The sequence below is a fragment of the Eucalyptus grandis genome, chromosome 11, assembly GCF_016545825.1.
Source record: "Eucalyptus grandis isolate ANBG69807.140 chromosome 11, ASM1654582v1, whole genome shotgun sequence".
In the NCBI taxonomy this organism is placed as follows: Eukaryota; Viridiplantae; Streptophyta; class Magnoliopsida; order Myrtales; family Myrtaceae; genus Eucalyptus; species Eucalyptus grandis.
Genome location: NC_052622.1, coordinates 18,437,051 through 18,462,974, shown reverse-complemented (window position 1 = coordinate 18,462,974; position 25,924 = coordinate 18,437,051). Strand labels below are relative to the sequence as shown.

General features: G+C 38.2%; 1 protein-coding gene and 1 pseudogene across 2 annotated transcripts; one reads left to right on the top strand and one right to left on the bottom strand.

Annotated features, from left to right (window-relative positions):
- Positions 1-5,135: 5,135 nt before the first annotated feature.
- On the top strand, positions 5,136-7,669 carry LOC104427356 (annotated as a pseudogene).
- A 1,601-nt stretch (positions 7,670-9,270) lies between these two features.
- Positions 9,271-24,140, bottom strand: LOC104425214. 2 transcript variants are annotated; one of them, XM_010037836.3, is made up of 18 exons: positions 23,095-24,140; positions 21,615-21,815; positions 21,157-21,240; positions 20,000-20,059; positions 18,127-18,171; positions 16,570-16,766; positions 15,971-16,474; positions 15,695-15,791; positions 15,418-15,597; positions 15,230-15,319; positions 14,411-14,473; positions 14,230-14,304; positions 12,211-12,261; positions 12,035-12,112; positions 11,060-11,194; positions 10,813-10,920; positions 10,636-10,701; positions 9,271-9,778 (listed from the first exon to the last, which is right to left on the bottom strand). In XM_010037836.3, exons 1-18 carry the CDS (start codon positions 23,437-23,439, stop codon positions 9,704-9,706), a joined length of 2,454 nt encoding a protein of 817 aa, XP_010036138.2. In that variant the 5' UTR covers positions 23,440-24,140; the 3' UTR covers positions 9,271-9,703. The 2 variants fall into 2 exon arrangements, with proteins under 2 accessions (XP_010036138.2, XP_018721481.2); XM_018865936.2 differs by having other exon boundaries at positions 21,615-21,748; positions 23,095-23,223.
- Between the last annotated feature and the right edge of the window lie 1,784 nt (positions 24,141-25,924).

Here is a 25,924-nt window from a genome sequence, read left to right as displayed (position 1 = left end):
ACTCCAAAAAAGGAAGTGAGCTAGAAATCTCTTGTTAATCAGTTCAAATCAGACGGCTTGCGATAGTTTGAGTAACTACCGGCAGTACTTGGCCAAACGCACCAGATTATAGAAGCATCTTTACAGAAGTGAAAATCCTGAGATTGGATATATCAAAGAGGTCCATGCACTTCAGAAAGGTATTGTCAGCTTCGCTCATCCACATCGCTTTCAATCTATCGTAATTACCAGGGAAATTCCACGAACGGTACGAAGTTCGAGCCATAAAGAATTTTGACCCCAACTCCATTGGAATCAGGAATATAGACGTAATCAGGCATGGATTGGGAGTTGAACCAGTTAGTGAAGATACTGAGTGAAAAGGGTTTCTTCCGGGGAAGCAGGAGGAGTTAAACCCGGAAGGACACTCCAAAAGATGGGTAGGCAAAAGATGGTAGTGATCTAGAACTTCAATGGGAGCTTTACAGGGGGGCAAAAGTAGCATGCCGGCTCCCAGACATGCGAGGTAAATACAGCAGCTATTCTCAGAAATCTCGGCATCAGTCATGGAACTCGAAATATTGATAGAGGAGACTTTGTTTAGGATCACAAGGACTTGGGTTGGGCTTTACTCCTGGGATTGGGATGAGCTCTTTGTTTGATCTAGAAGCTTCGTCTAGGGAAATCGCCCTAACCTCACCATGAGCGAATAGTAAGGATAAGGTTTAAATTAAGACAAGTGAGAGAGAGATATGGGAAAGGACAGGGGATAAGTGAGGCAAAAAAAGAAGATGACGGAAATGTAAGGCCTGTATGGTAATATTTTTGTTCTTTGATTTGTTTGTTCTTTTGTTCCCCAAAATAAATAAAAAATAATAGAAATCCATTTGGTAACGTCGGTTAATTTGTTTATTCTCCGAAATAGAAAAGTGTCCAGTGAATAAATTTGAAATAGAAACAAAAAGTTAAAAAAAAAAAAAAAAAGTAACTTCTTATTCCCGGAAATAATTTCTAGTGTAAGTAATTTTCTTTTTCTTTTTTTTTTCTTTTTTTCTTCTTCCTCTTCTAATGGAGACTCACCATCCGCCACCGCCACCGCCAGTTGACGGTCTCTGGTCGTCACTAGCGGTTGCTAATTGTCGGCTAGAGGAGGAGAAAGAAAACAGGAAAAAAGGAACCAAAAAGAAAAAAAGAAAAATATATATATTAAAATATTAAAAGAATTTTATGGCACAAAAATTTGCGATTTATACAAACGCATTCCTGTTCTTTTTTTTATTCTAGGAATATAAATTTCATATAGTTACCAAACGCGTTGTTTTACTCAAAATTATCATTGAGAATAGAAATAGAAAAATTATTTTTGAAAAAAAAAAATTGTTTTCCGAAATAGAAATGTCATCAAATACACCCATAGTAAGTACTCTCATCCTTTGCTGAGAAAAATGACTTTATTAAGAAAGGCTCTCGACACTTATGAGTTGTCTTGATATCCGCAATTGGCACTTTAGAAATCGAATGTCTTCTCAAGTCTCAAGGGAATATTCCTTGATGAGATCCAGAAAAATGTCGATGAAAAACAAATCGGTATGATCGTTTATCTATAGCTCATTTGGACATTCTACATTAGTTCAATCGAATAACACGCACCTAATACTTGGAATTAATTATCCCCAAAACGTATGAATTACACCAAATCTTAGAAAAAGCATGAAAAGGTCTGGCTTTAAGACTCCTTATTATTCGACTAAAAAAAGAGACTCCTTAGTAAACATCATTTATATAGGATTTTAACCATCATTTATATGGATTGGTGATGAGTGCTGCAAAATCACTTTGCGCATTTATACATTTTTCATGAATGATACAACTTAAAATGACTTCCATCCCATCTTCTAACATCAACTCTCTAGGACTGGGAACAATGTGAAATCAAAGTTAGCAACTTGTTTCTACAAAGATAAATAGAACAACCTATTTACAAAATCAAATGGATAGTTGCAATATAGGAAACGATCATTTCATAGATCCTCACTGAAACTGTCGACTCTTCAAGAAGGAAGTAAAAGTATTCAACGGTGAGTAGGAAAGGATAACAGGAGGGAAGGACCTTTCCTTACGAGAGTAGGAAAATCATGATCGGGATAGCGGACCCAAGGCTATGGAACTTGGGTGTGGGTCTTTTGTCGAAATTAAATGGCCTTCCTTTTTTTCTTTTTATTTATCAACCTATGAAGCGCTCTTGCTATGGAAGCTAGAGTTTTCGCCACAACAGGAGAAAAAAGGCTTGCTAAAAATTGCTATAAGCAATAGTACTACCCTATGCATAAACAGAACTATGCATAGCACAGAAAGCTCAAACATCTGAATTCCTTTATTTTGGAGCTATCTTGAATAATGTAAACTCCAGTTGAAGGACTGATCAGCTTTTATACCAATGAGATTGATCGCCTTGAAATTGGTGGGAAAAGGTGTACACAACCACGCTTCTTTTGCGAAAGCTGCTGCAAGAATTTCAAGTTAGAAGACCCCTAAAAAGCCCAACATCATGTCCCAAATAAAAGACACGGATGATGATCGCTTTATTTAGGCAAGACGATGTACTGATGAGCAATCGGCACGGCACATATCCGCAGGCCTTGACTTACAAAGGAGCACCGTAGTCTACAAAATGAAAATGCTGTCGAAGACCTCGGCCATAGTGGTCTCTCTCCTATCTATATCTGCAGGATTTTCTAACGAAGTTTAATAGTTTCACTTGGTGTATCACAACGGTTTCGGATTTAATTTAGAAACACCTACTCTCACAGGTTGATACAGCAGCATCTAATAGAAGGCCAAATATCTGTGTCAACAAGCATCCTTGTTGATGTTGCCAAACACTACTAATTCTACACAAGATTCCTCTACGGATGTCCTTCGTAATTCTTGATTAGCAAGTTCACCCACTCAAAATCATCCTACGATTACTCATGTGGGTGCTAGCATTGTGTAGCCTAATCCAATATCTGCTAATCTACATACAGTGGATTCTATACCCAAGGAATTGAGCAATGCACGTTGTGATTTAAACATATCTGGTGGTTAGTGGCAATGAAAGAGGAACTCGAGGCACTACATTATGATAAAACTTGGACTCTCGTCCTCCAAATACTATATTTTGTACATCTTTAAGTCCAATCGAAGGCTCATGGTACGTTAGAAAGATTAAAAACAAGATCGGTAGCCAAGGGATATGCTCTAATAGCAGTAGACTTATTTTAGACTTTCTTGTCAGTCGTTTCAGCAGGAAGCATAAGGACAGTCCTCACCATTGCTAGTTAGAGGCTGGCCCATAAAAGAATTAGATGATAAAAATGTCTTTTTACTTGACTTTTTGTTGCAACCTATTTATACGGAGGAACCACCCAGTTTTGAGGACGAAAAACACTCGTCTTATGTTTGCAAACTAGAGAGAGTTTTGCATGGCCTCAAGCGAGCACCAAGAGCATGGTTTGACCATTTTAACTCATTCCTTTTGTATTCAGTTTCATTTATAGTATTGCGGATTCTTCCTTGTTCATTCAAACATCAGATTATGGCATTCTAGCTCTGCTTTTTTAATGTGAATGACGTGATTGTCACCGATGACGACCCAAACTTGCTTGAAGGAATCATTTGTACATTGACCAGTGAGATTGCACCGAAAGATATGGGGCGATTGAGCTATTCTCAAGGTGCGGAGGTTAGGATATTTTCTTGTGGTCTTTATTTAAACCAATAATATGTTTTGCCAATTCTTAATCGTGCACAACCACAAGCTAATTTCCGCATTTATAGTCATTAGCTGTCATTCTAGTACAAATGCAAAACTATTTTTAGATCCTACACTACATCGAAGTACAGTCAAAGCTCTTTGATATCTCACAATCACATGGCTAAATATTTTATGTGCAGTCCCTTTTACCTGTCAATTAATGCATCAACCTATTGTAAACCACATTCAAATTATGAAGTGTATCCTACATTACGGCAGCGACACAATAAATCAAGGAATGTAAATCCTGTCCAAGTCAATTTTGAACTTGTATATCTTCTGTGATGCAGATTTGGTAGGTCGCCTCTTGACTTGACGATCACTGTGGGATTTTGTACCTTCTTAGGTAGTAATCGTCTATCATGGAGTGTTAAGAAGCAACTAACAGGTACTTGATCTAGTGTAGAGGAAAAAGTATCATGCAATGGCGTCAATAATTGTAGAGATTATTTAGATATCATATTCGTCTCTCAAGTCCACTAATATTATTATGTGGTAATATTAGTGTCCTTTATATGTCAATTAGTCATGTATTTCATGCAAGAACCAAACATATGAAAAATTATTAGCGAGAAAAAGTGGCTTTAGTGGCACTAGTGACTATATGTTCTGTATGTGCATCAAATTACAAATCTCTTCATGTTGTCTGAAAATGCATTTCGGAACTCATGTTGCAATTTGGAAATTAGACTGGGAATTTCGGATTCTCCAATTTCCAATTTCCAATTTGAGGAGAAGAATTATCAGTCAAGGGAGAAGAATCTAGAGATGTCAATCAAATCACAAGCAGATTCTTGAAGATACTGAAAGCAAGGGATTGACCACTTGTATAATGTGAGGATCGTTTCAACACTTTGCAATATTTTTATCTATATAGTGGAGATCATCTCTACAATCAGACACCGTTGCTCTTTTAGGTGTCGCTCCGTCGAAAGAACAATTTATAATGCCTAGGGAAGATTGGTTCCCCTAGGTTCCCTCCAAAACTTTGAACGAGATGTTTAGAGAACTATGTGCCATTCGTTGTCCATTTCAAGTTGTTAATTCCAACGGATGATGGAGCTTGGACAAACCAATGTTAGTGTCTTCCAGGCGTTCTTGTTTCGAGTTAATTATGGTCCTCGATGTCGCATTCGCCTTCAAGGTGGCATGGAATTAGGTTTTTGGAATGTTACTGATTACGGATGCGTTCGGCATTCGAGTCTGAAAGCATACTATTAAGACAATAAGTCTTCTTGGACTTCCCAATGGTGCGAACAATGACGGCCATATCAACCTTTTACTTGGAATTCAGCTTCTTGTTTCCGTCTTCTGCTCTGCACATTCCTCTCCTGCTTCTTGCTTTCGGTAATATCACACTATGTTCACACCCTTCGGCTTCTTTGTCCTTACATACTTTATGGGTTTGATCGGCACCTGGGCCGACGTCTCTTCAACCGCCGGCCTCAACACCACATGGATTGCCACAGCATCTGTTGTGAATTATGTCCAGTTCTCTTCGCCTGGCACTAGCATAATCCCGGTTCTTCAGAGCCATAATGGCTCAACATTCACCTGTGGCTTCTATAGCCAAGCCAGTCTGTATTCGGAATTATACTATTTTGCAATTTTGGTTGTTCCAACCGACCTGCGCTCTAATAACATCAACAGCGACAATGTGGCTCCAGTGGTTGTGTGGTCTGCTAACTGGACCCATCCTGTTGGAAACCAAGCCACCCTGGAGCTCACAGTAGAAGGAGATTTGATATTGAAAGATGCCGACGGCTCGGTTGCATGGTCAACCCAAACTTGTGGTGAGTCTGTTGTTGGCATGAAATTAACTGACACCGGAAACCTTGTGTTGTTTGATAAGAACAATGCTGTAGCGTGGCAGTCCTTCGATCATCCCACGGACACCCTACTCCTGGGGCAGAAATTAAGGGTGGGGCAGAAATTGACCCCTAGTAATATTGCGACGAACATGAATGAACAAGGTTTATATTCGCTTTCTCTGACTACTGAAGGTTTATTTGCTCAGGTAGAGACTGACCCTCCGCAGGTTTATTACGCTTCGCACATAAATTTTCCGGACACAAGCAGCAGCTCTAATTACGTTGAATTCACCCAAGGACATCTTGAATTGTTTCTGAATTACACAAGAAACGGTTCTTTGTTTTCTGGTTATGTTTCGACTGCAGCTGTGCAGTTCTTGAAGTTCGAATCCGATGGACATCTAAGGGTGTATCAGCAGTTTGGAAATGAGTTCTTCATGGCACATGATATTCTAACAGAGTACATTGGGTATTGCGGTTATCCAATGGTTTGTGGGAGATATGGAATTTGCGAAGGACATGGGATCTGCAACTGTCCAGACCGCTACTTCAGGCCAATAGATTGTGCAAATCCTTCACTTGGGTGCACCGGAAGCATTCCTTCGTCTTGTGAAGCTCCGCAATTGGAAAGCCTTTTGGATGTTCGTGGGGTTAGTTACTTCGCTGTCAAGACAGATCCCCAAGGAGTTGCAGGTCTTGGAAATTTAAATGAGGAGAGTTGCAAAAAGACTTGTGCGAATAACTGTTCTTGCCGAGCGGCTCTTTTTCAAGACGTAAGAGATGGCTCTAAGCATTCACGTTCATGCTACTTACTATCTCAGGTATTTTCCATTAAAAATGAGTCCGATTTGATGCACTCCACAGCACTTTTTCTTAAAGTGCATAAAATTACAATCGAAGTTGCTCATTCTTCCAAAACTATTCTGATAAAAACCATTACTTCCAGCCTCGGATCACTCTTAGCCGTTGTTTTTCTTGTTGCCGTCATAAAAGGCCTATATAGAAGAAAAGGCTTTGAAGATGTCAAAGAGGAAAAAGGTGTGGACGAAGTCGAAGAGGTCGAAGAGGACTATCTTGATCAAGTATCGGGAGCACTTATGAGATTCACCTATGACGATTTAAAAATCATTACCGAGGATTTCGATAACAGGATCGGTGAGGGTGGATTTAGCTCTGTTTATCAAGGCACTCTACCTGACGGCAAAAAGTAGCTGTGAAGCAGCTCAATGGTTCTAAGAAATCTTTTCTTGCTGAGGTTGAGAGCATTGGCAATATCCATCATGTGAATTTGGTACGACTCATTGGATTTTGTGCAGAGAAATTTCACAGGCTACTTGTCTACGAATACATAGCCAAAGGGTCCCTAAATAAATGGATCTTTCATAAATTAGATGAGTCATCCTTGCTTGATTGGCAACAAAGAATGAAGATCATTTTTGACATAGCAAAGGGCCTATGTTATCTTCATGAAGAATGTGGATGGAAGATAGTTCACATGGATATTAAGCCCCAAAACATACTCTTGGACGAAAACTTTAATGCCAAGATTGCGGATTTTGGCTTGTCTAAGATAATTGATAGGGACCAAAGCCAAATTGTGACCACGATGAGGGGAACTCCAGGTTATATGGCCCCAGAATGGCTACATGCAACAATTACTGAGAAAGTGGACGTCTATAGCTTTGGTGTGGTAATTCTCGAGATAGTTTGTGGAAGGAAAGTTTTTGACAGATCTCAGAATCAAGAAGACATGTACTTGTTAGGAGTTTTTAAAAGAAAGTGGGAAGAAGGACGGCTTTTGGATATGATTGACAAGAGAAGTGAGGATATGCAATTGAACAGACCTCATGTGATGAAAATGATGAGGCTTGCTGCGTGGTGCTTGCAAGTTGATTTCACAAAGAGGCCTTCATTGTCGATGGCCATCAAAGTCCTGGAAGGAGTGATGGAAGTCCCAGGTGACCTAGATTATAACTTCTCATATCTCACCTTGACAAATGTAAGTCTAAGAAGTGGAAAAAAGGCTGTTGAATTCGGCATTACCATTTCTGTTGTGCCCTCTGTTCTATCTGGTCCACGATGATTCATCCCGACTATGTCACATACTTTTTCTCTGCTGTAAAACTGGTGCACAGGGAATTTCATTTTTACATAACATGATTTTGCTCGTTTGCCTAACTACACTATGATGTGGACAATCAAATGCATTTATCTTGACATTCACTACGGGCCACTGAGCAAACATGGTTCCTAAAGTTTTGATCTGTATTCTAGGCATTACGATACCGTTACCTGAAACTAGCAAAAGGAATAGATCTTATGGAGAATTACCATTCCAATGAATAATTAGTATAGGAACGGTTTAATCCTACCAATTCGATTGCTGGATCTACTTCACAGATGTATTTACTTTTGAGATATCATATTTGAAAACTTTTTATGATCTTATCATCTCATGATCCTAGATCAGCTCTTAGGATCAGAGTCTTGAAACGCCCCTGTCAAATCAAAGTGGGCAAACATCAATGAGTTTTGGAAATAGAACACCCGGGACCTGGTGTCCCTGCTCGTGGAATTGATTTTGGGAGCTTGTGTCATCACATTCCCAAGTGCTCTGTTCTTTTCTCCACGGCTTTAGTGTCAGAAGCTGGAGGCAAATACCCAACATCTCTTTAGCTGGACTCGGTGTTCACTATTAGCGAATCGTGAGAATAAGGTTAAAATTAAGACGAGAGAGAGAGAGAGAGAGAGAGAGATGGGAAAGGACGGGGGATAAGCGAGACAGAAAAAGAAGCAGCAGACGGAAATGCAGCAAGTACTCTCGTCCTTCGTTAAGAAAGATGACTTTGTTAAGAAAGGCTATCGACACTCATAATTCATCCTGATATTCCCAGTTGGCACTTTGGAATTTGAATTATCTCCTCATGTCTCGAGGGCATTCCTGCTTAATGGGATCCAGAAAAATGTCGATGAAAAACAAATCCATCCATGGCTCGTTTGGACATTCTACATCAGTTCAATCGAATACACACCCCTAATACGTCGAATTAATTATCCCCAAAGCTTCAATGAAGTCAATGAGAACCGTCTGGACCAGACCCAACCTTAGAAAAAACATGAAAAAGTCCCGCTTTAAAGACTCCTTAGTAAACATCATTTACATATGATTTTAAGCATCATCAATATGGATTGGTGATGAGTGCTGCAAAACCATTCTTCGTGCATTCATACACTTTTCATGTTCTTCATCAATAATATGACTTACGATGACTTCTATACCATCTTCTAACATTAACTGTCTAGTAGGGCTGGGCGGTTCCAGGACCACTTCTAGGACTAGGAACAATGTGAAATCAAAGTTAGCAATCTGTTTCCAGAACAGCCTATTCACAGCATCAAATGGATGAAAGATCACCTATAATTTTTTATGCATATTATATAGTTTATAGAGGGGAAACACGGGCTCGCCAAACAACCAACCACCCCCCCCCAACCCAAAAAAAAAGGAAAAACTATGGCAATATAGGAAACAATCATTTCATAGATCCTCACCGAAACTGTTAACTCTTCAAGAAGGAAGTAAAAGGATTCAATACTAAGTAGAATAGGATAACAGGAGAAAAAAGGCCTGTTGAAAATTGCTATTAGCAATAGCACTACACTATGTATAAACAGAACTATGGATAGCACAGAAAATTTGAACATCTGAGTTCCTTTATTTTGGAGCTATTTTGAGTAATGTAAAGTCCAGTTGAAGGACTTATCAGCTCTTGCACTAATGAGACTGATTGCCTTGAAGGTTTACATAACCATGCTTCTTCCACAAAAGTGGCTACAAGCATTTCAAGTTAGAAGACGCCCAAAAAGCCGAACATCATATCCCAAATAAAAGACAGGAATGATGATTGCTTGATTTTGGCAAGACAATTTACTAATGAGAAATTGGCACTGCACATATCTGCAGGCCCCTGACGTACAAAGGATCATGGTAGTCTACAAATTAAAATTTTGTTAAAGCCTTCGGCTATAGTAGTCTTTCTCCCATCTATATCTGCAGGATTCTCTAACGAACCTTGAAAGTTGCACTTGATGCATCATAATGGCGTCAAGATTTAAGTTAGAAACGCCTACTCTCACAGGTTGATATAGCAGCATCTGATAGAACGCTAAACATCTGTGTGTCAACAAACATCTGTATAGACCAAGAGAAAGAGAATCATGAGCAAAAAGTATTCTACCATAAACCTCATTTAAAATCATGAAGGAATCCAGATGCCCTGACATAACTCCATGGAATCAAATTGTGCCTAGATAAATAGTGTGTCACAGGTAGTTAGATGAGATGTATATATACTGACAATCCGATGACATCCCTCTTGACTTTTCACGAAGGTTATCTACAGTCATTCAACGCCCACAATAAATTCTTGGAGGACTGAAGATCACCTCGCCCCTCCACTCATGACTTGAATCCTTGGTACTCATCAATTAGAATGAGCAAAGGCTTAAACTGTTGAATAATGGCAGGAATTATATTTTATATCTTACAAATACTCAAAAGTTTGAGACAAGGCTGGTAGGATGATGGAAACCGTGACATCAATTTAAGTATATGAACCCAATGCATTAACCAAAATGTTAAAATCGACTAAGAATGAAAGAAGGAAATGTGTAAAACGGGGAGTATGACAATCCAATCACTCCAATACCATGTTCGTTGCACTCCCGTTTATTCTAAAGACTCAAGTTGCTCAAAAGTGCAGGAGGTTACATTTTAGATATCAATACCCATACATCCACAAATGCTAGAGCTTCAGTTAATTTAAGATACAAGCAATTAAGTCAAAGTAATGCACCAGCAAAAATCATGTAGTCTTATATTAATACTCAAGAATGCCCTGGTAGATGCTTCATTGGTTAAAATTTCTAATCACTTGATGAACTCCTGGATAATAATCTAATGCATAGAAGATGAGATGCTGTAGCTAGAGTATATAATGCAACAAATATGTATGGCATCATGCATAGTTCAAGGAAAGTAGATCTTACCTTAATAAATGGTCGGTCTCTACTAGGAAAGGAATCGACAAAACTATCTTTAAGCAGTAAAGAAACCTGAAAAGGTACAAAACAATCACATCTCAATGAGAATATAGGTTCTATAAACCATAGTAATTACTTATCATTTAAGCAGCAAGGAAAAGAATATTATAAAGTCAGTCTAACCCTGTCATTATTTGACTGTACACTAGTAATTGTGTAAGACTTCAAATCTGAGCACAGTGAATCAAGGTAGTTCCTCATTACAGTCAAGAACCTGCCAGCAGCTTCTGCCTGCACACCATCACCAGATTAGTGACTATCAAAAGTAAAAAGAATCAGAGGCATATGATGCAAAAATAACAGCATATCTATTCATGTAGGAAAAACACACTAAAATACTGATTAGAAACTCCATGATGATCATGTGTACCTGCACTTCACTGCACTTATATACAGGATGCCTTTTAGCAATTGAGCTTTCAAGAGATAGTCTAGCATAAATTGGCTTTAGTTCAGAAACAAGCTCTTTGTACCTAGGTAGTGCTGGCAAATGACGCATTTTCACCTACAAAAGTGAGTTCAATTTGTCAAAGATTGTTCCATTCCAGCCAGCCATTAACCCAGCTTTTTGTCTAAAACATTCTTGTACACGAGCTTAAACATAGAAGCCATTTCCTTCTACAGGACCATTAGAATCATCTCCAAGTATTAATCTGATCAAACAGAGGAGAAAATTGAGAGAACATCACTGAAAGGATTTTCCTATTCACCCATCTGAATCTACCTTGCTGGTCCATATACACTACAGTTCTTTTGTAGTTCTGTTAGTCCGAGTTTACATTCTTCTAGGTAAACCAGTGTAAATCACCAAAAGAGAAAGTAATGTATGTCTTTTCTAATCAACCACAAAACTCTTGTATTACCCAGACCCTCCATCCTCTGATACTTCATCTGTTCCACAAATAATATTAGTACATAGAAGGGAAGATCAGCGGCAGGTCAGTGAGGAACTTTAACATGGAGCCTAAAATGCTAGTTCACATAAGATAATGCTCAAGTCTAATAGTCTGTTATCTTCTAGTGAACATTCTTGTTGTGGCATATGAAATACCACAAGTCATAAGTATGAAAAGTTGAAATTTTGTACTTCTGCTTCATCAGCCACAAACTAAGCTAATCTCTTTAAAACATCCTCCATTGCACCAAATGAAAAGAATTGGCAGCAAAAAACTATTATTTAACTTCTATGACAACAACAAATTTGAGAACAATAAATCAAGCCTTTATTGCCATGTGCTGTTTCTTCTTTGATATTCAGGGGCTACATGGATTTTATCAGAACATTGTTCCATGAGGAAAAACATTTGTATGCTTGTCTTGATAAAGGAGGGAAAAGATGACAAACCTGGTCTTTAAGCACATTAACCTGAATAAGATTAGATGTTTTCATCTTCAAATCAGCAAATTTGTGCTGTATGCCCACCTGCAAAGCCGTCGGATCATAACAATATTAATCCCACGATGCTTCCAAATTACAAGTCTGACTTAAAATAGGATGAGTTGGAAACAATGAAAACTTACTATAAAGGGAACTGGAGCATCAAGAAAATCAAACATTCTCTCAGGCAGAACCTGAAAGCAAACAATAGATATTCACAATAAAAACTACCACCAACAAAAAATTGACAGGTAATGCAAGTAAATTATGGAAAAGGTTTTCCGCATAGAAACAAGTATATATATAAAAAATGGTAAAAACTGAAGAACCAAAGACTTTGTCAAATTGATGCAAGCATGTTATGCATTGATGTAACATGTCACAAGTCATAAATAGAATCAATCTCAGATAAATCCCAAGAAGAGGGAACTCCAGTTTAGTCTTAACATCCTGGTTAAAGGATCTCTTATTCAAAAGCTTAAGCAATTAGGAGGCAAAAGTACTTGTGAATTAGGCTAGTCTTAACACCGCCCAGAGTAATTTTGGACTTTAACAACCCCTCTCATGGCACACCACCAAAAAAATAGCCATACAGTAATGCCTTGCATTTGTTGGAGACGGATATTCTAGGGTTGAAAATCCATGAGAATTTAGGCAATTAAACAGGTTGCTCAATGGGCATTTCCATAACATGTCAGAGGATTTCCAACCCAAACACTTAAGCAGTTAGTTGAGAAGAGCACATATGTATATGAGATCCATATTTACTCCATGCCTAATCTGAGACTCCAGCAGACAAAACTGGAACATGCCACACTCATAAGTCAATAAACTCTCCAAAAATGCAAGGTTATATACCTAACTGGGTGACCCATTTGTCTTGACAAACCTATGCTTGTTAATTTTATGGAACTTAGGTGCCTGTCTAGCATTGCAGTGTTCCAGGAGAGGTACCCCTCAATCTCTTTCAGGTGCATTTTGTGGTCTAGATAGGAGGCCAGAAATAATAATAGTAACTGCATCCAGTATTTAAAGATGTTACATCCAACAAAGTCTAAGCAGATGGACCCGAATGAAGCATTGGATTTGCCCGCATGGGGGAGTATTAGAACAAATACATATAGAGTAACACGAGTCCTAGAAAGAAAATATAAGAATCCTCTATTTACATCTGCTGAGAGAGAGAGAGAGAGAGAGAGAGAGATCTAAATCCACTATCAACCTCATTGCCAATGTCTATCCACAGCTATTTGTTAGCGTAATTAAACATCAAACCTCGTTTTCATCTAACAGCTTAAGCTCTTAGAATAGTTGACAATGATCCCACAAAATCTCATATGGTATCAAAACTGGAGGTCCTGAGTTCAAATCCTTCCAGGCCTTATTTGCCTCTCCAATTAAATACGTCCACCCTTAGTACTAGGCAAAAGACCAAACCAAGCGTGAGGGGGAGTGTTCACGTAATTAAACATTAAACCCTGCCTTCATCTAACAGCTTAAGATTTTAAAACAGTTGGCAGTGATCCCATAAAATCTCACACTATTATCTATCAATAATTCGAATATGTTGTTATCCTATCCACTAACCACTCACTCCATTTTCTGCTGTCACGATAGGGGAATAGAGGATAAGAAAGGAAAAATGCACTCTACCTATTGAGCACAAAATGAGGAAAATAATACCAATAACATTTTCATTTATATGTGATATGGGAGAAAAAGAAAGAACATTCTGATGCCTTCTATGGAACAAAGTTCACATTTGTGATCTCTATCAATTTCCCTTTGCTTTTTTTCCCACTTTTTCCTTCCCCTTACTTTTTTTTTTTTTTTCTTCTTTCAGCAAATGGGGTGTGGTGTGGTGTATCAATGACGTGAATCCATGAACTTCTAGTCACAAGTGGGTAACTTACTGATATGCCAAGACTCTCCATTTACAAAGCTTAAAGTGACAGGGAATAAATTTAAGGCAATAAACTGAAAGCAGAACTCTCAATGAGTTGATGTCAAGGAAAAAACCAGACAACCGAGAGTAAATCTTAAAAATCCAATTCACCACAACGTATCAACAACAACATTTAGATGCCAAAATCTAGGTGTACAGCATGCAACTCATCATTGGAGAGCTTCAAGATATAAGACAAGCTGGAGTTCAAACTTACAGGTAGCAATAAACTCTGCCACTCAAATGGTCGAATCATGGGAATAAGAGACAACACAGAAGCTGATAGAATACCCTGCATCAATTGGAGTTCTTGTCACAATCCATCATAGCCAATAGAAGCATATAAGTATAAAAGCGAAGTTCAGTTTATCTAGGTCCAGCAACATCATTGGACTTACCAGATTGGGGCACACTAGTACTATCTGTTTCTCTAATAAAACACCAGCAACCAACCATAAAACCTGTTAAGAAAAGTGGGAACATATCAAATTCAAACTCACTTCCAAGATCAGTATTTGTAAGCTTGACAATAACAAAAAGTTAAGAAGCAGAGGCAATGCCAAAGTGAAAGGAATCTAAATCGCAAGCATAAATTGTTCATAAACTGTGTGGAAAACTTTACAGTCTAAAAAATTCTTGGAAACTACTGAAAAACCAGTTTAAAGTCACCTTAAGATAACTACTTTCCAGTGACTATCGTCAGTTCTCTCCTAAATAATCAAAAGCATTTTTGAGCCCAACAAAGGAAGGTTTCCTCGAGTAAAAGATTAAATTCTTATTTATAGGATTAGATGGACTGCTCTGAAGCATGCAATGAAATGCCAAACCACATTTACCTAAGACTGGGAAATAAAGATTGTTTGAGTAGAGGATAATAGGTGGAGTTATACCTCTCTACCAAGCAAGAGAATACATGATTTGAATTGAATCTTAATGCAAAATACTGAAAAGTCTTAGCAAATCTCGAATGAAAGAGAAATAATGACTTCTAATCTTGGATTCTCATGCAATAAGTGTAAGAGTGGCTTCTTCTCTCACTATAGGTTTTGCTGCTAATTAGCAAGCTTAACTTGCATTCAGGGCCGGAAGCCAAAAAGATGACAGAACTCTTTTTCTGGAGATAATATTTACTGTCTTGTGGAACAATCATAAGCATCTAGTAAAAGGTCTAACATCTGATGAACATAACTCAAGAATTTGTAAATTGAGGGCTTTACACTTTCAAGTGAGAGAACTCGACAAATAGTTGCAGTTGTCCATATAGAGAGCGCAAGAGCTGTCTCTGCAAAACCTATCTTTGCATGAACCTTTCATCAAGTTAAACTATGTTAGTTGGACTAATCAGGACCATAAATGGTAAGTCATCAAGCATAAAAGTGCAAAAATCAGTAAGCAAAGAAGTTACCTCAGCATTTTCCAATAAATCTAACAACTGTTTACTTAGCCCAAGAGCAGATATGGGAGGTCGCCTGTATGAGATAGCCTGAAGATGTTCAAGAGGCTGAAAAACCATTTCACCTCCCCTTGGTGGAAGAGGTAAGGCATGATAACTGCAGACTATCTGGAGCAAATCATTCTTAGTTTCCTATACCAAAGACCGTAGAGCAGAGAGATGAGCAGACCAATAACAATACATTAATAAATCCCAATTATCTAAACATATGGGAGAATAGCAAACTCACTCTCGCCCACTCCAGCATTACGTCATCATTTAGATCCTTTCGTGAATTTGGAAAAAGATCATCATCCTCATCCTCTGATCCCACACTTCTCACTGGACTGCCAAAGAACAACAGGCATTACTGTCATTGCACTGGAGCAGTACAAGCACAAGTAAATGCAGAAGATGTCCCAAAATTTGGAGATGCAAAGAGTTATCTGCTAGTTAGTATAGAGAAATCAAGATGGATCCATCAGAATTAGGAGTTAGGATGCAGCTAGTGTTACATGATAACTACCTGTAAAGGGAATCAGAACTCCCCAGTCGCTCCATTATAGGGTTCCTATGGCATAAGAATGCCCCAACTTCTGGAGAGTGAAGTCCATTTTCATAGCATTCGGACATCCGTTCCAGACTCTCAGAACAAGTTTCTGAGATCTCAGAAGTATTGTCATCGGAATGTGGCATAGGCCTCCCAACATCATTATCTGTTTGCCTCGTGTGACTCAACTCAGAAACATCACTTGCAGTAGCACCTTCAAGCGACTGCGTTTCCTGGATCTTAATTGAAGAAGATAAGACACCGCTATCTCGTGCCAGACCAGCGGCAGCAGCAGCAAGGGCAAAAGCACTGTGAAGAGGTATTGCAGATGCCATCCAATCTGTACGAGAGTCATTGTCATGATCCTCATCATTCTTACTCACTATATCGTGTGCATTGGTTTCTGAAGGAATGTAACTGGTGAGAGTCATTTCATTAACAAATCGAGTGATCCGGTCAAGACGCTCCTGTGCAATGATACTGCATTGAATTGTCGTAACACAAGCTAAATGTTAACCATTATTCCTTGTTCCTTCAATCAGTGCGGAAGTTAAGGCAACCATAGCAACACAAACCTGTTCAACATCTCGTAGTGTAACTCAAAGAAAGGTACTCTAGTTAACAAACAGTAACAACGAGGAGCAGAGACAAGAAAGCGACATCCTCCAGATGACTGACGAAGAGGTGACAAATTTCCAACAATGCCAGGTGGTCTCTGAACAATTTCTGGTACATGCAAACAAACTCCATAAAGAGTTGCATTGTCTGCCATCTGCTTAAGTACGAGACATTCTGTTAAAAGGATGGAGCAATCCTGTGAAACAAATGAAATCCCAGAAACAAAAGAAAGGAGAGAAATAAAAGTTTACACATCCAAGGAAGTCATATTATGTTGCAACCATACTTAGCCCTTTCTCCAAGGAAGTCACATCACCTTTTTTTTTCTTTTGCAACTAGAATGTATGTACCCAGGTGACCGAGAGCATAAAAAATATTTCCTCTCTTCTCTCCACAATATCTAGAAACAGAAATGGTAAAATGATTCATCCAATCACCTGAGGTGATTGATATCTACATTTTTTATGACTTCTCTTCCTTTCTTTTCCTTATCAAAGTAACTTTGCCACTTGGCTATGGCCACCCCAATAACAAATAAAAGATAAACTTCCTGCGAGTTCAGACTAACCATGCACTTCCGATAGATTCATCAGCAAAACCAATTAATTGTACAAATATTTTATTATTGACAACAAGAACATAGAATATGGGAGAACAGAAGTAATAAAGAGAAAATAACTTCCTGCAAGTGAATAACGTTGCACTTCCACCAGATTAGTCATCAAAACTAATTAATTGTATGAATACATTACCATTGACAAGAGAACATAGAGCATGGCAGAAGACTCTTTGTTTCAAGAATATGATAGAACACAAGTGCATCTCATGTTAGATGAAACATGACCACGTGTCTCTCCACCATGAGATCTCACTTTCTTAACATGATGTTCAGTAACACAAGACAACAGCCAGTAGCTGTGTGATGCGATCTTCTCAGTGGAATGCATTCCCAAAAAAAGTAGGAACTGGTCACAACTTTGCCTAAGCTAATCTCATGTGCCAACAAAGGAAGAGAGGATGCAGCAAGTACTCGACAGCTAGTGGTTCTGCTCAGATGTTTCTAACAAGGGATCTAAGGAAGTTAAGAACATAGATTATATAGGAGAGGTTTTTGATTTGGCTACATTGGCATATAAAAAATGAATTTACTCCAATTTCCAATAAAATTCTTTGCTAAATATCACCATTGTAATTTACATCTAGATCTGAGCACATGTATAGTTCAAGGAATTCAGATAACACAACACAGGTAAATAAAGAAAAAACCAGCCATAGCAAAGATGGACCGACCCCATATACTGGGATACAAAAATCCAGTAGGATCTCTTCCCATATGATGACAATGAAATGACCAAACACACAATCAACATGACACGAACAGACCACTGTAATAAATGTCACTAACATCAAGAGATCGTTAATCCCCTGCACTTCATACAAAGTCTAGTCAAAGTTTCAAGCAAATTGAGCATCCCAATCAGTATACAGGGTAAAGAAAACAGCAAGAGACTCACCTTAAATGAGAAAAGAAATGATAAGTCATCCCGGCCCAAATGCTCCTGTTAGTTCAAGAAATTATAAAATATCACATTATACACAGGAATGAACTTTGGAAATCAAATTCACTTAGTAATGATGAAACAAAAGGAGACTTTACCATCCCATAAATGAAATATAAATATAAAAAAGCTCTTAGGAAAAAAATTATACCGATTGTGCAAATGCAAATTATGAGAAGAAAATAATGTTGTAATATTTAAAAAAAAAAAAAATCACGCCTTTAAAACAGTTTAAGCATTTAGAACAGTTAGCAGTGGTCCCACAAAATCTTAAGTGGTATCAGAACTGGAGGTCCTAAGTTCAAATCTTCCTAGGCCATTTGTCTTCCCAATTAAATATTTCCACACGTAGTACTAGGCAAAAAGACCAGACTAAACATGAGGGAGAGTGTTACAATATTTAAATAATAAAACCACACCTCCATCTAATAGTTTAGGTTTTTAGAACAGTCAGTGGTGGTCTTACAAAATCTCACAAATAGAAAATGAAAGTATATAGGAGAGAGGGCCCAGAAGGAGAATTAATGTCATTAAGCATGTATAAACCGATACTAGAAGACAACAAGCTTTCCTAATAGGAACCTCAAGAAGACACTTACTTAATTTTGCGCGACAAATCTCAAGGTGTCAATTTGTCTACAACGTAAGTATCCATATCTAGTTAGTTGCATGTACCAATATAAGTTGTATAGCACATATACATCCACCATAACCTACCTTTCATGGAAAGGATAAGTAAGCCTTAGGCTGATGAAAATGGCTCCCTTTATCAGCCAAATGAGACTGACCAATTTTCTAATAATAGAACTCTTTTTTTCAAGTGGCTTGGGCAAACTCTTAGGCCCAATTCCAAGTTTGACGGTTAGCCCTATATTTTGGGTTAGACCCAATTAAGGCCATCATTCCTCAGATCTAGCCTTAACATTAATCCATATTTATTGAAATATTGTCCCACATCGCTTGACAACAGATCCCGAATGCTCTTTATATTCATGCGGTATCCCTCCACCTAGAAGCTTAAGCCTTTGGCTTGGCAGTTATCCCTTATGCAAAGGTGCGTGGTAAAAAAAATTCTATATAAATGTGCATAATAAAAATTCCACATGTAGCTCGTAATCCGACTTGCACGTGAGAGTGAGCGTTGAAATATTGTCCCACATCACTTGACAACGGATCATGAATGTTCTTTATATTCATGTGGTATCCCTCCACCTAGAAGCTTAAGCTTTTGGGTTAGATTTTCCAATAATATCGCCACCTTTTTAGTCATGATCGTATCATTTACCACCTCAACCTTAAAAAAATTTCACATAAGCATCTACAGAGGCTACAATAAACCGAGCTCCTTGTACCCCATTTATAAAATTAATATGATGGAGAGATTTTAGGACAACTACTTCTTTAGTGGGTTTGCATATTAAGTTGATGTTGTTTCCACCAACTTCATCCCCGCCTAACACCATTCTAACTTTTTTTTTTTTTTTTTTTTTATTTGAAAGAGTCGCTGAAAAAAAGCTGCAGCCAACTTTACTTTGTAAAAGGATAAATGAATGAATGCAAGAAGAATAAAGCAAACGGGAAGAAACATCGATTATGAACAGATATAGGACAACTTTTGAGCAGGTTTTTCATTTCAAATTCCTAATAATACATTTTTCAACCATAATTTACATTCAATGGTCTTAGAGAGCATCAATGAGAATATTCAATACACAACTAAGAAGAAAAGTACTTTATGGACCAAAAAAATCATTCGATGAGGCTAGGGCTCACAAGAAGGGCGTACTTATGTTTCTCTGCTAATAGGATATACAACAATCTTACATACCTGTCCATAAACAAGTTCATTCAGGTCACCTAGAGAAGGAGTTCTCTCCAGCATTTGAGCCTGCACCCATTATGTAAAGCAAAGATTAGATACATCAAAGTTGATTCACAAATGCAAGTTCAATATCAACCGGCTCCAAAACACGCAAGGGACATCTGAAGTTACGCAGGCTAACCGTTTCTTCTAAGAGATATTAAGTATTTCGTAATTATCTAAATGATGAGTGGAGCATTCACTGTCGGTAGCCATGAAGGGTTCACCAACCAGCTAAACATTTCTCACTCCTATATAACACATAATGTAGTGTGAGTTTTGCCTCTGTATGGTTAAAAGATCTGTGATCAAAGGAACTTACGATCTTCTCTTTTCAGGACCAATTTGGCAACAACTCTGCTCCCATAAGAAATTTTTTCCTTTAGCTAATTCTTTTGATCAAATACTTACTCCGTGTCATTCAAACACTTAATATTGATGGTAGAATGATATTAATATTCATCAATACTAACATGTCAATGATGTTTACCTTGGCACTTTCCAAGTTCTAGTCACTTCAGCTTATTATTAGCCTCTCTTGCTATCGTGAACCAACTGATTTAATGACATAAGTATCACATCCATATAGTTAGTGAACCATTCAACCCAAAATCTTAATCTGAAGATAAACCCCTACTATATGTTTAAATATACATGGAACTTATTTTCGCATGTAAGCATGACTTTTATGTGCACATAGAACGTGGATAAGGGCAGATAAGGAGCAGAATAATAGCAGTGAAAATCAGAAACACTAGATGAGTTAGCGCTAGGATTGGAACCCTTGACTGAGTTTTGATACCATGTTGTGCACCCATTTCACAAAAAGCTTATATTGTCATAAAACGACCTAATTCTGTAGGTCAAACACATTGGTTGACACATATCAAGAGGAGCAATCTCGGGATACCTGGTAAAATTGAAGCAACAAAACTGTTTGTAGTAAAGTTGCAACTGCCAAAAGAGAAGATAACCCCACAAAAGATGGAAAAAGATGCAAAGGGAGTTTCCTTATGTAACATACAATATCAAAGAACTCCAATACGTACGAATCTAGCAATGACTAACAGAGTAGCTTCAAATTTATTCAGGTATTAAAGGCCCTCAAATGTTTAGTCTCGCACCTTAACACCTCCAGGAAAGCAAAATGCTGCTAAATCCCTCTGTCGCATTGGTAACCTCTTGCCAGGAGGATATTTAAAAAGTATCTGTGTTTATAAAAAGGAAAAAAAAAACAAGAGGCTACCATTAAGTTGCCATCAAAGGAAATGACTCCTGAAAAAGAAAATGCTCACATAACTTGCAAAAGTAAGTAAACACAACATAGGCAAACTGATCTATTAGTGCCATATTTGTGAAATTGAGGCCAACTAAAACACATATGCCCTGCAAGCTTCAAAGAAGAGCCACATATCCAAACCCACAATGGCAAACTAAAAACCTTATCATCAGCCATATAGCAAATTAAATGGTCAGAGCATTCACAATGACAAATTTAAGGGATATCTGCCACGACCACCAAATTCTTTTTGGGGGAGGGAGAGAGAGATCAGTGATTTTGCTATTAAGCCTTACACTTCACCTGAGGCTCCAATGTTGGGAAAGAAGGCCCTCGATTCTGCAACAATTTGGAGTCTATAAAGTCAGATTTTGCCATCTCTGACTCCCATTTTTTCCTCCTAATAAATGCATCCTCCACAACTTCCAAGTTAGCATCTGAATGAAGACCAGCAATGATGAAATGTTCAAAGAGGGAGGTTGGCGGCACATAAGTATCATTGTCCTACAAGAACAACTTTGAATTACTGAAATGAGCAGATAAAGTTTAGACAGTGCATAGCCATTCGCCTTCATGATTTCTGGAGTACTGATGGAAGAGAGCCCACTCAAATGAGGGGGGAAAGCACAATCTGTGAAATAAATATGGAACAGAGCCAGCTAAACACTAATAAAATGATGTAGATGATGAGAGAGACACTACACGGTGATATTGTCTAAAATCACAAGAGGTAAGAAACTTCATTCGTCTTAAAAATGTATAAATATTACCTCTAATTACAAACAAAGATTTTTTCTCTTCACAAAGAGACTTTCAGAGACCACAGGAAAAAAGGCAAGCTTCAAGCAGACATGACTCATGTAATGCAAAGGAATGATGGATTCCTAGTAATGCCGTAAAAAAGAGATTTATCACCAATTTAAAATTGTGTTTTTTCTCTATGAACAGTAATGTTTCATGACCGTACTTGATCTCACTCAATTTCTCATCATAGAAGGGATTACTGCAGAACTCTTGACAATGTGATCCCTTAAAAGTCAAGACAAGATTGTTAATATTTATAGACAAAGAAGTCTTTTTAGAAGTATGAAGTGAATTTATGTCATTCCAGAATGAGAAATGCTGAATGTATTAAAAACTGCCCCATACAATCTTCTCCCAATGCATAAATTCTAATGAAGGGGAAAAAGAATCAAAACCAACACTTTTGAATTTCCTTTTGTTTTGATCTGCTTATTTAGCAATACAAAGGTAAGATATGACCATAAGTCATCAATAGTCAATTAATTAGCTAACTTTATGTCTGGGAGCATCAAGGGGATGGAATTTGGAGAGAAAGCATCAAAAAATTTAAATTTTCCCTCCACAAGTCTCTCACAAGAGAGTTCTTCCCATTTTGCACCCAAATTTTCATCACCTCACTTTTCTTTCTTTTCCCAAATATAGCATAGCCTAAAAGTACAGCCTTCATGAACAGCAAACTGGTGAAGACGCTAACTATTGTATAACATCAACAATAAACTATCCAGATAGATTTCTGTTTAAATGAGGAAAATTGCTTGTGTACCATTTCAGCAAGCAGGTCAATAAATTAGCAAGGACATCTCATTGGTTGCCAACAAAGTGAATTATGCAGCATCATCCAACTGATGAGAAAACAAGAACTGCCCCATGTGAATCTGTTTCCTTCACATTTATAACTCACAGAAGTCTGAGCAAGGCAGTGAAATCAAACAGGTTCATAAGGAAGGAAGGAAAAAGGCAGAAAGAAAAGATAAGGTACCAAAGGCCTCGCGTGGAGCTGGTACCACTGCCGCTTCTGGTTCGCCAACACCTCGGGGTTAAAGCTGGCCCGTCGGCGTTGCTCGTCCAAACTACCGCCCCACCGCCACGCCTTCTGCATCTGAGCCTTCCATTTCTGAAGATTATTGCTCCTCCTGTGCATCACATCGCTCTGGCTGCGCCGGTGCCCGGGCTGGGCGCCGGAGCCACCAGCGTAAACACTGTGAATCGCCTCATTGGCCACTCGAATCGCCTCCCCGGAGAAATGCTGCAGAACGTAATAGGGGGACGACGGCCGCTCCTCTTGCACTTCCCCATCTTCCTTCGGTTGCATTTTCAAATTCATAAGAGCAACGAAATCACCTCCCGGAAATGATCATCTCGCCGACCAATCCCCCCGCTAGCATTCCACAACAACCGGCGAACGGACCGCTCTCGGTCGGAGCAAACACAGCGCCACTGCTTCAAAAACACCTCTTTCCCTCCCGCACCGCGACCGCGACGCCGGAAACAGCGGAAACTGCGCAGCGAGCGCGAACCACCGATTGCCCGAAACCGGCGATTCCCGTTCAGCCGACGCGGCGCACCCGAATGCGCAACGGCCTGACCACGACCATTTTTCCTCGACCGAGAAAAGCGGAAAAATCAACAACGACGACGACGGCGGCGGCGGCGGGGGGGAAATCAATGCGGGGGAGATCGCGAAAACGGGCCAAAGAATCACGAATTCACTCCTGATAAAAAATCGCACGCCCTACGGAACGGGAAGCATTCGAACGTCAACGGACGAAAACCGACGCGCGGTTCGGCAGATTACCGACGCGCCACGGAGGAAATCAGCGAAGTAAAATGCACGATGAAGTTCGACGCGACGCGACAATGTCTGCGACAGAGCGACAGAACACGATGGAATCGTGCGGGCACGATCGATTCGATACCTGCGAACGGTAACCCCGCTTCAGTAATGTCGAGAGCGAGAGGAGAGGGAGAGGGGAGAGGGAGAGGGGGAGAGAGAGTTTCTTTTCTTGTTCGCTAAAAGTAGAAGGTTGGCTTTTGCAGTTCGCGCACGCATGTCAGAACTACAACGTTATGCGCAGGTTTGGAGTTTGGTAGGTAAAATAGTTCATATTTTCTTTTTTTTAATAATTCTCTCGAATTTAAAATGATATTTCGTTTTGATGAGAAAATAAAATAAGATTAATATAAGGGAAAATGTCAAATTGGTATATACACCTGAAAGAATTACATAATTTTCAAAGGGTGAAGAGTTCGATTCCTTACTTTTTTTTTAGGGATTGGGACTATGAATACTTAATTTCAAGTGAAATTCGATTCTCATACTTTATAAAAAAAAAAAAAAAAAAAAAAAGGATGAAAGTCTAAAAATAAAAATTGGGAATTAAAATAAGATAGACACAAAAAAATTCATAATTTTCCTGATTTGTTGTGTCATTCTTTAGGAAAATGACACCGATATTATCAATTGAAATTAAAATACTAATTTGATTTAAACTCCTCACCCTTATGTTTTTAGTAGCTTTTTTTTTTTTTGGTCCCTTTTTCACTATTTTTTTTTTTTATCTTTTTCGTGAAACTAATTATTTTTTATTATTGAAAAGGGATTAATTATAGTGATCGTTTCCCTTTTCTTTCCTTTTTTTTGGGTGCCTTGAGAAAGTGGGAGTTTGACTTTGAAAACAGGAAGGGCACCGTCGGATCGCGATCGGTGGTCAACATGATCCAATCACTTTTCGGGAAACAGCGCTGGACATGCTGTGGGCTTAACCGCGCGCCACGTGTCGCAGCGGTTCCAGTCATACCTCCCCGCAGGTCCCACCTCGCAGCCTACCAAGGGACGACTCTATGATTTTTATATACAAACCGGACTGGATCGGACCGTCGCATCAAACAAAATTTCAATACAGATTCAGTGCACTTACCATACTCGTACAATAATTTCCCAAATAGAGAATTGCAAGAGAATGTTTCCGATTATGCACACAATACTAGAGGTGGTTCATATTTGAAATAAATCAGATGTGATCATATGATCAGGAAAATGCTGAATTATTTGAAATTTAAAGTAACCAATTAGCATACAAAAGATGATGAAAATAATAAGATTTGTTATTTTCATACACTGTTTACTATATCTCAAATGCATATGATAAATTTTGATAGAATTTTTTTTTCTTAATAATTAGTAAAAATATATATTATAATGTGGAAAAGTGCTTTTTTAAGGTCTTAAAAATTATAACGAAAATATTTTGAAGTCATAAAACTTTCAATTTGTTTAATTAAACTCCAAAACTTTGCTAAAATGTGCAATCAAGTATTTCTATTAGTTCCATCAAATTTGAGCATTAAAACATGTTGATGTGTTTTTCAAATGACTTTTCGGTTATGCGACAATGACGTGGTGCCAAATAGACACTACATAAAAAAACAAAAAAAAAAAACCAATTGAGGGGTAAAAAAACAAAAGCAATGTATTTTTTTCTTTTTACTTTGTTTGGCTTCTTTTTTTCTCATGTTGCATGACCTCAAAAGTCATAATGGCATTTTCCATCATTCAAATTCAACAGAGCAAATAAGTACTTAATTGCACTTTCTAAACAAGTTTTAAGATCTAATTACATAATTTGAAAATTCTACAACTTAGTTGTATTTTCCTTATAGGCTTTACCAATTACTAAACTTAGTCAGAATCAAAATTAAGAACAATCCCAACTTGTTCATCTTACTTTCCCAAATCATTCTTTTCTATCCATTGACAGCTTTCCAACACTATGAAAATAATTCATGAAGTAAAATTATGGATATGCTTG

Bases quoted from the DNA above. Each gene is read 5' to 3' on its own strand.
- LOC104425214 (XM_010037836.3), bottom strand. From the start codon at position 23,439: ATGAATTTGAAAATGCAACCGAAGGAAGATGGGGAAGTGCAAGAGGAG. The intron at 15,598-15,694 runs GTGAGTTTGCTA...TCTTTGGTATAG, and splicing joins TAATGCTGGAGTGGGCGAGA to GAAACTAAGAATGATTTGCT. The intron at 14,474-15,229 runs GTAAAGCCCTCA...TTTTCTTAACAG, and splicing joins GAGTTCTCTCACTTGAAAGT to GTTTTATGGTTGGTTGCTGG.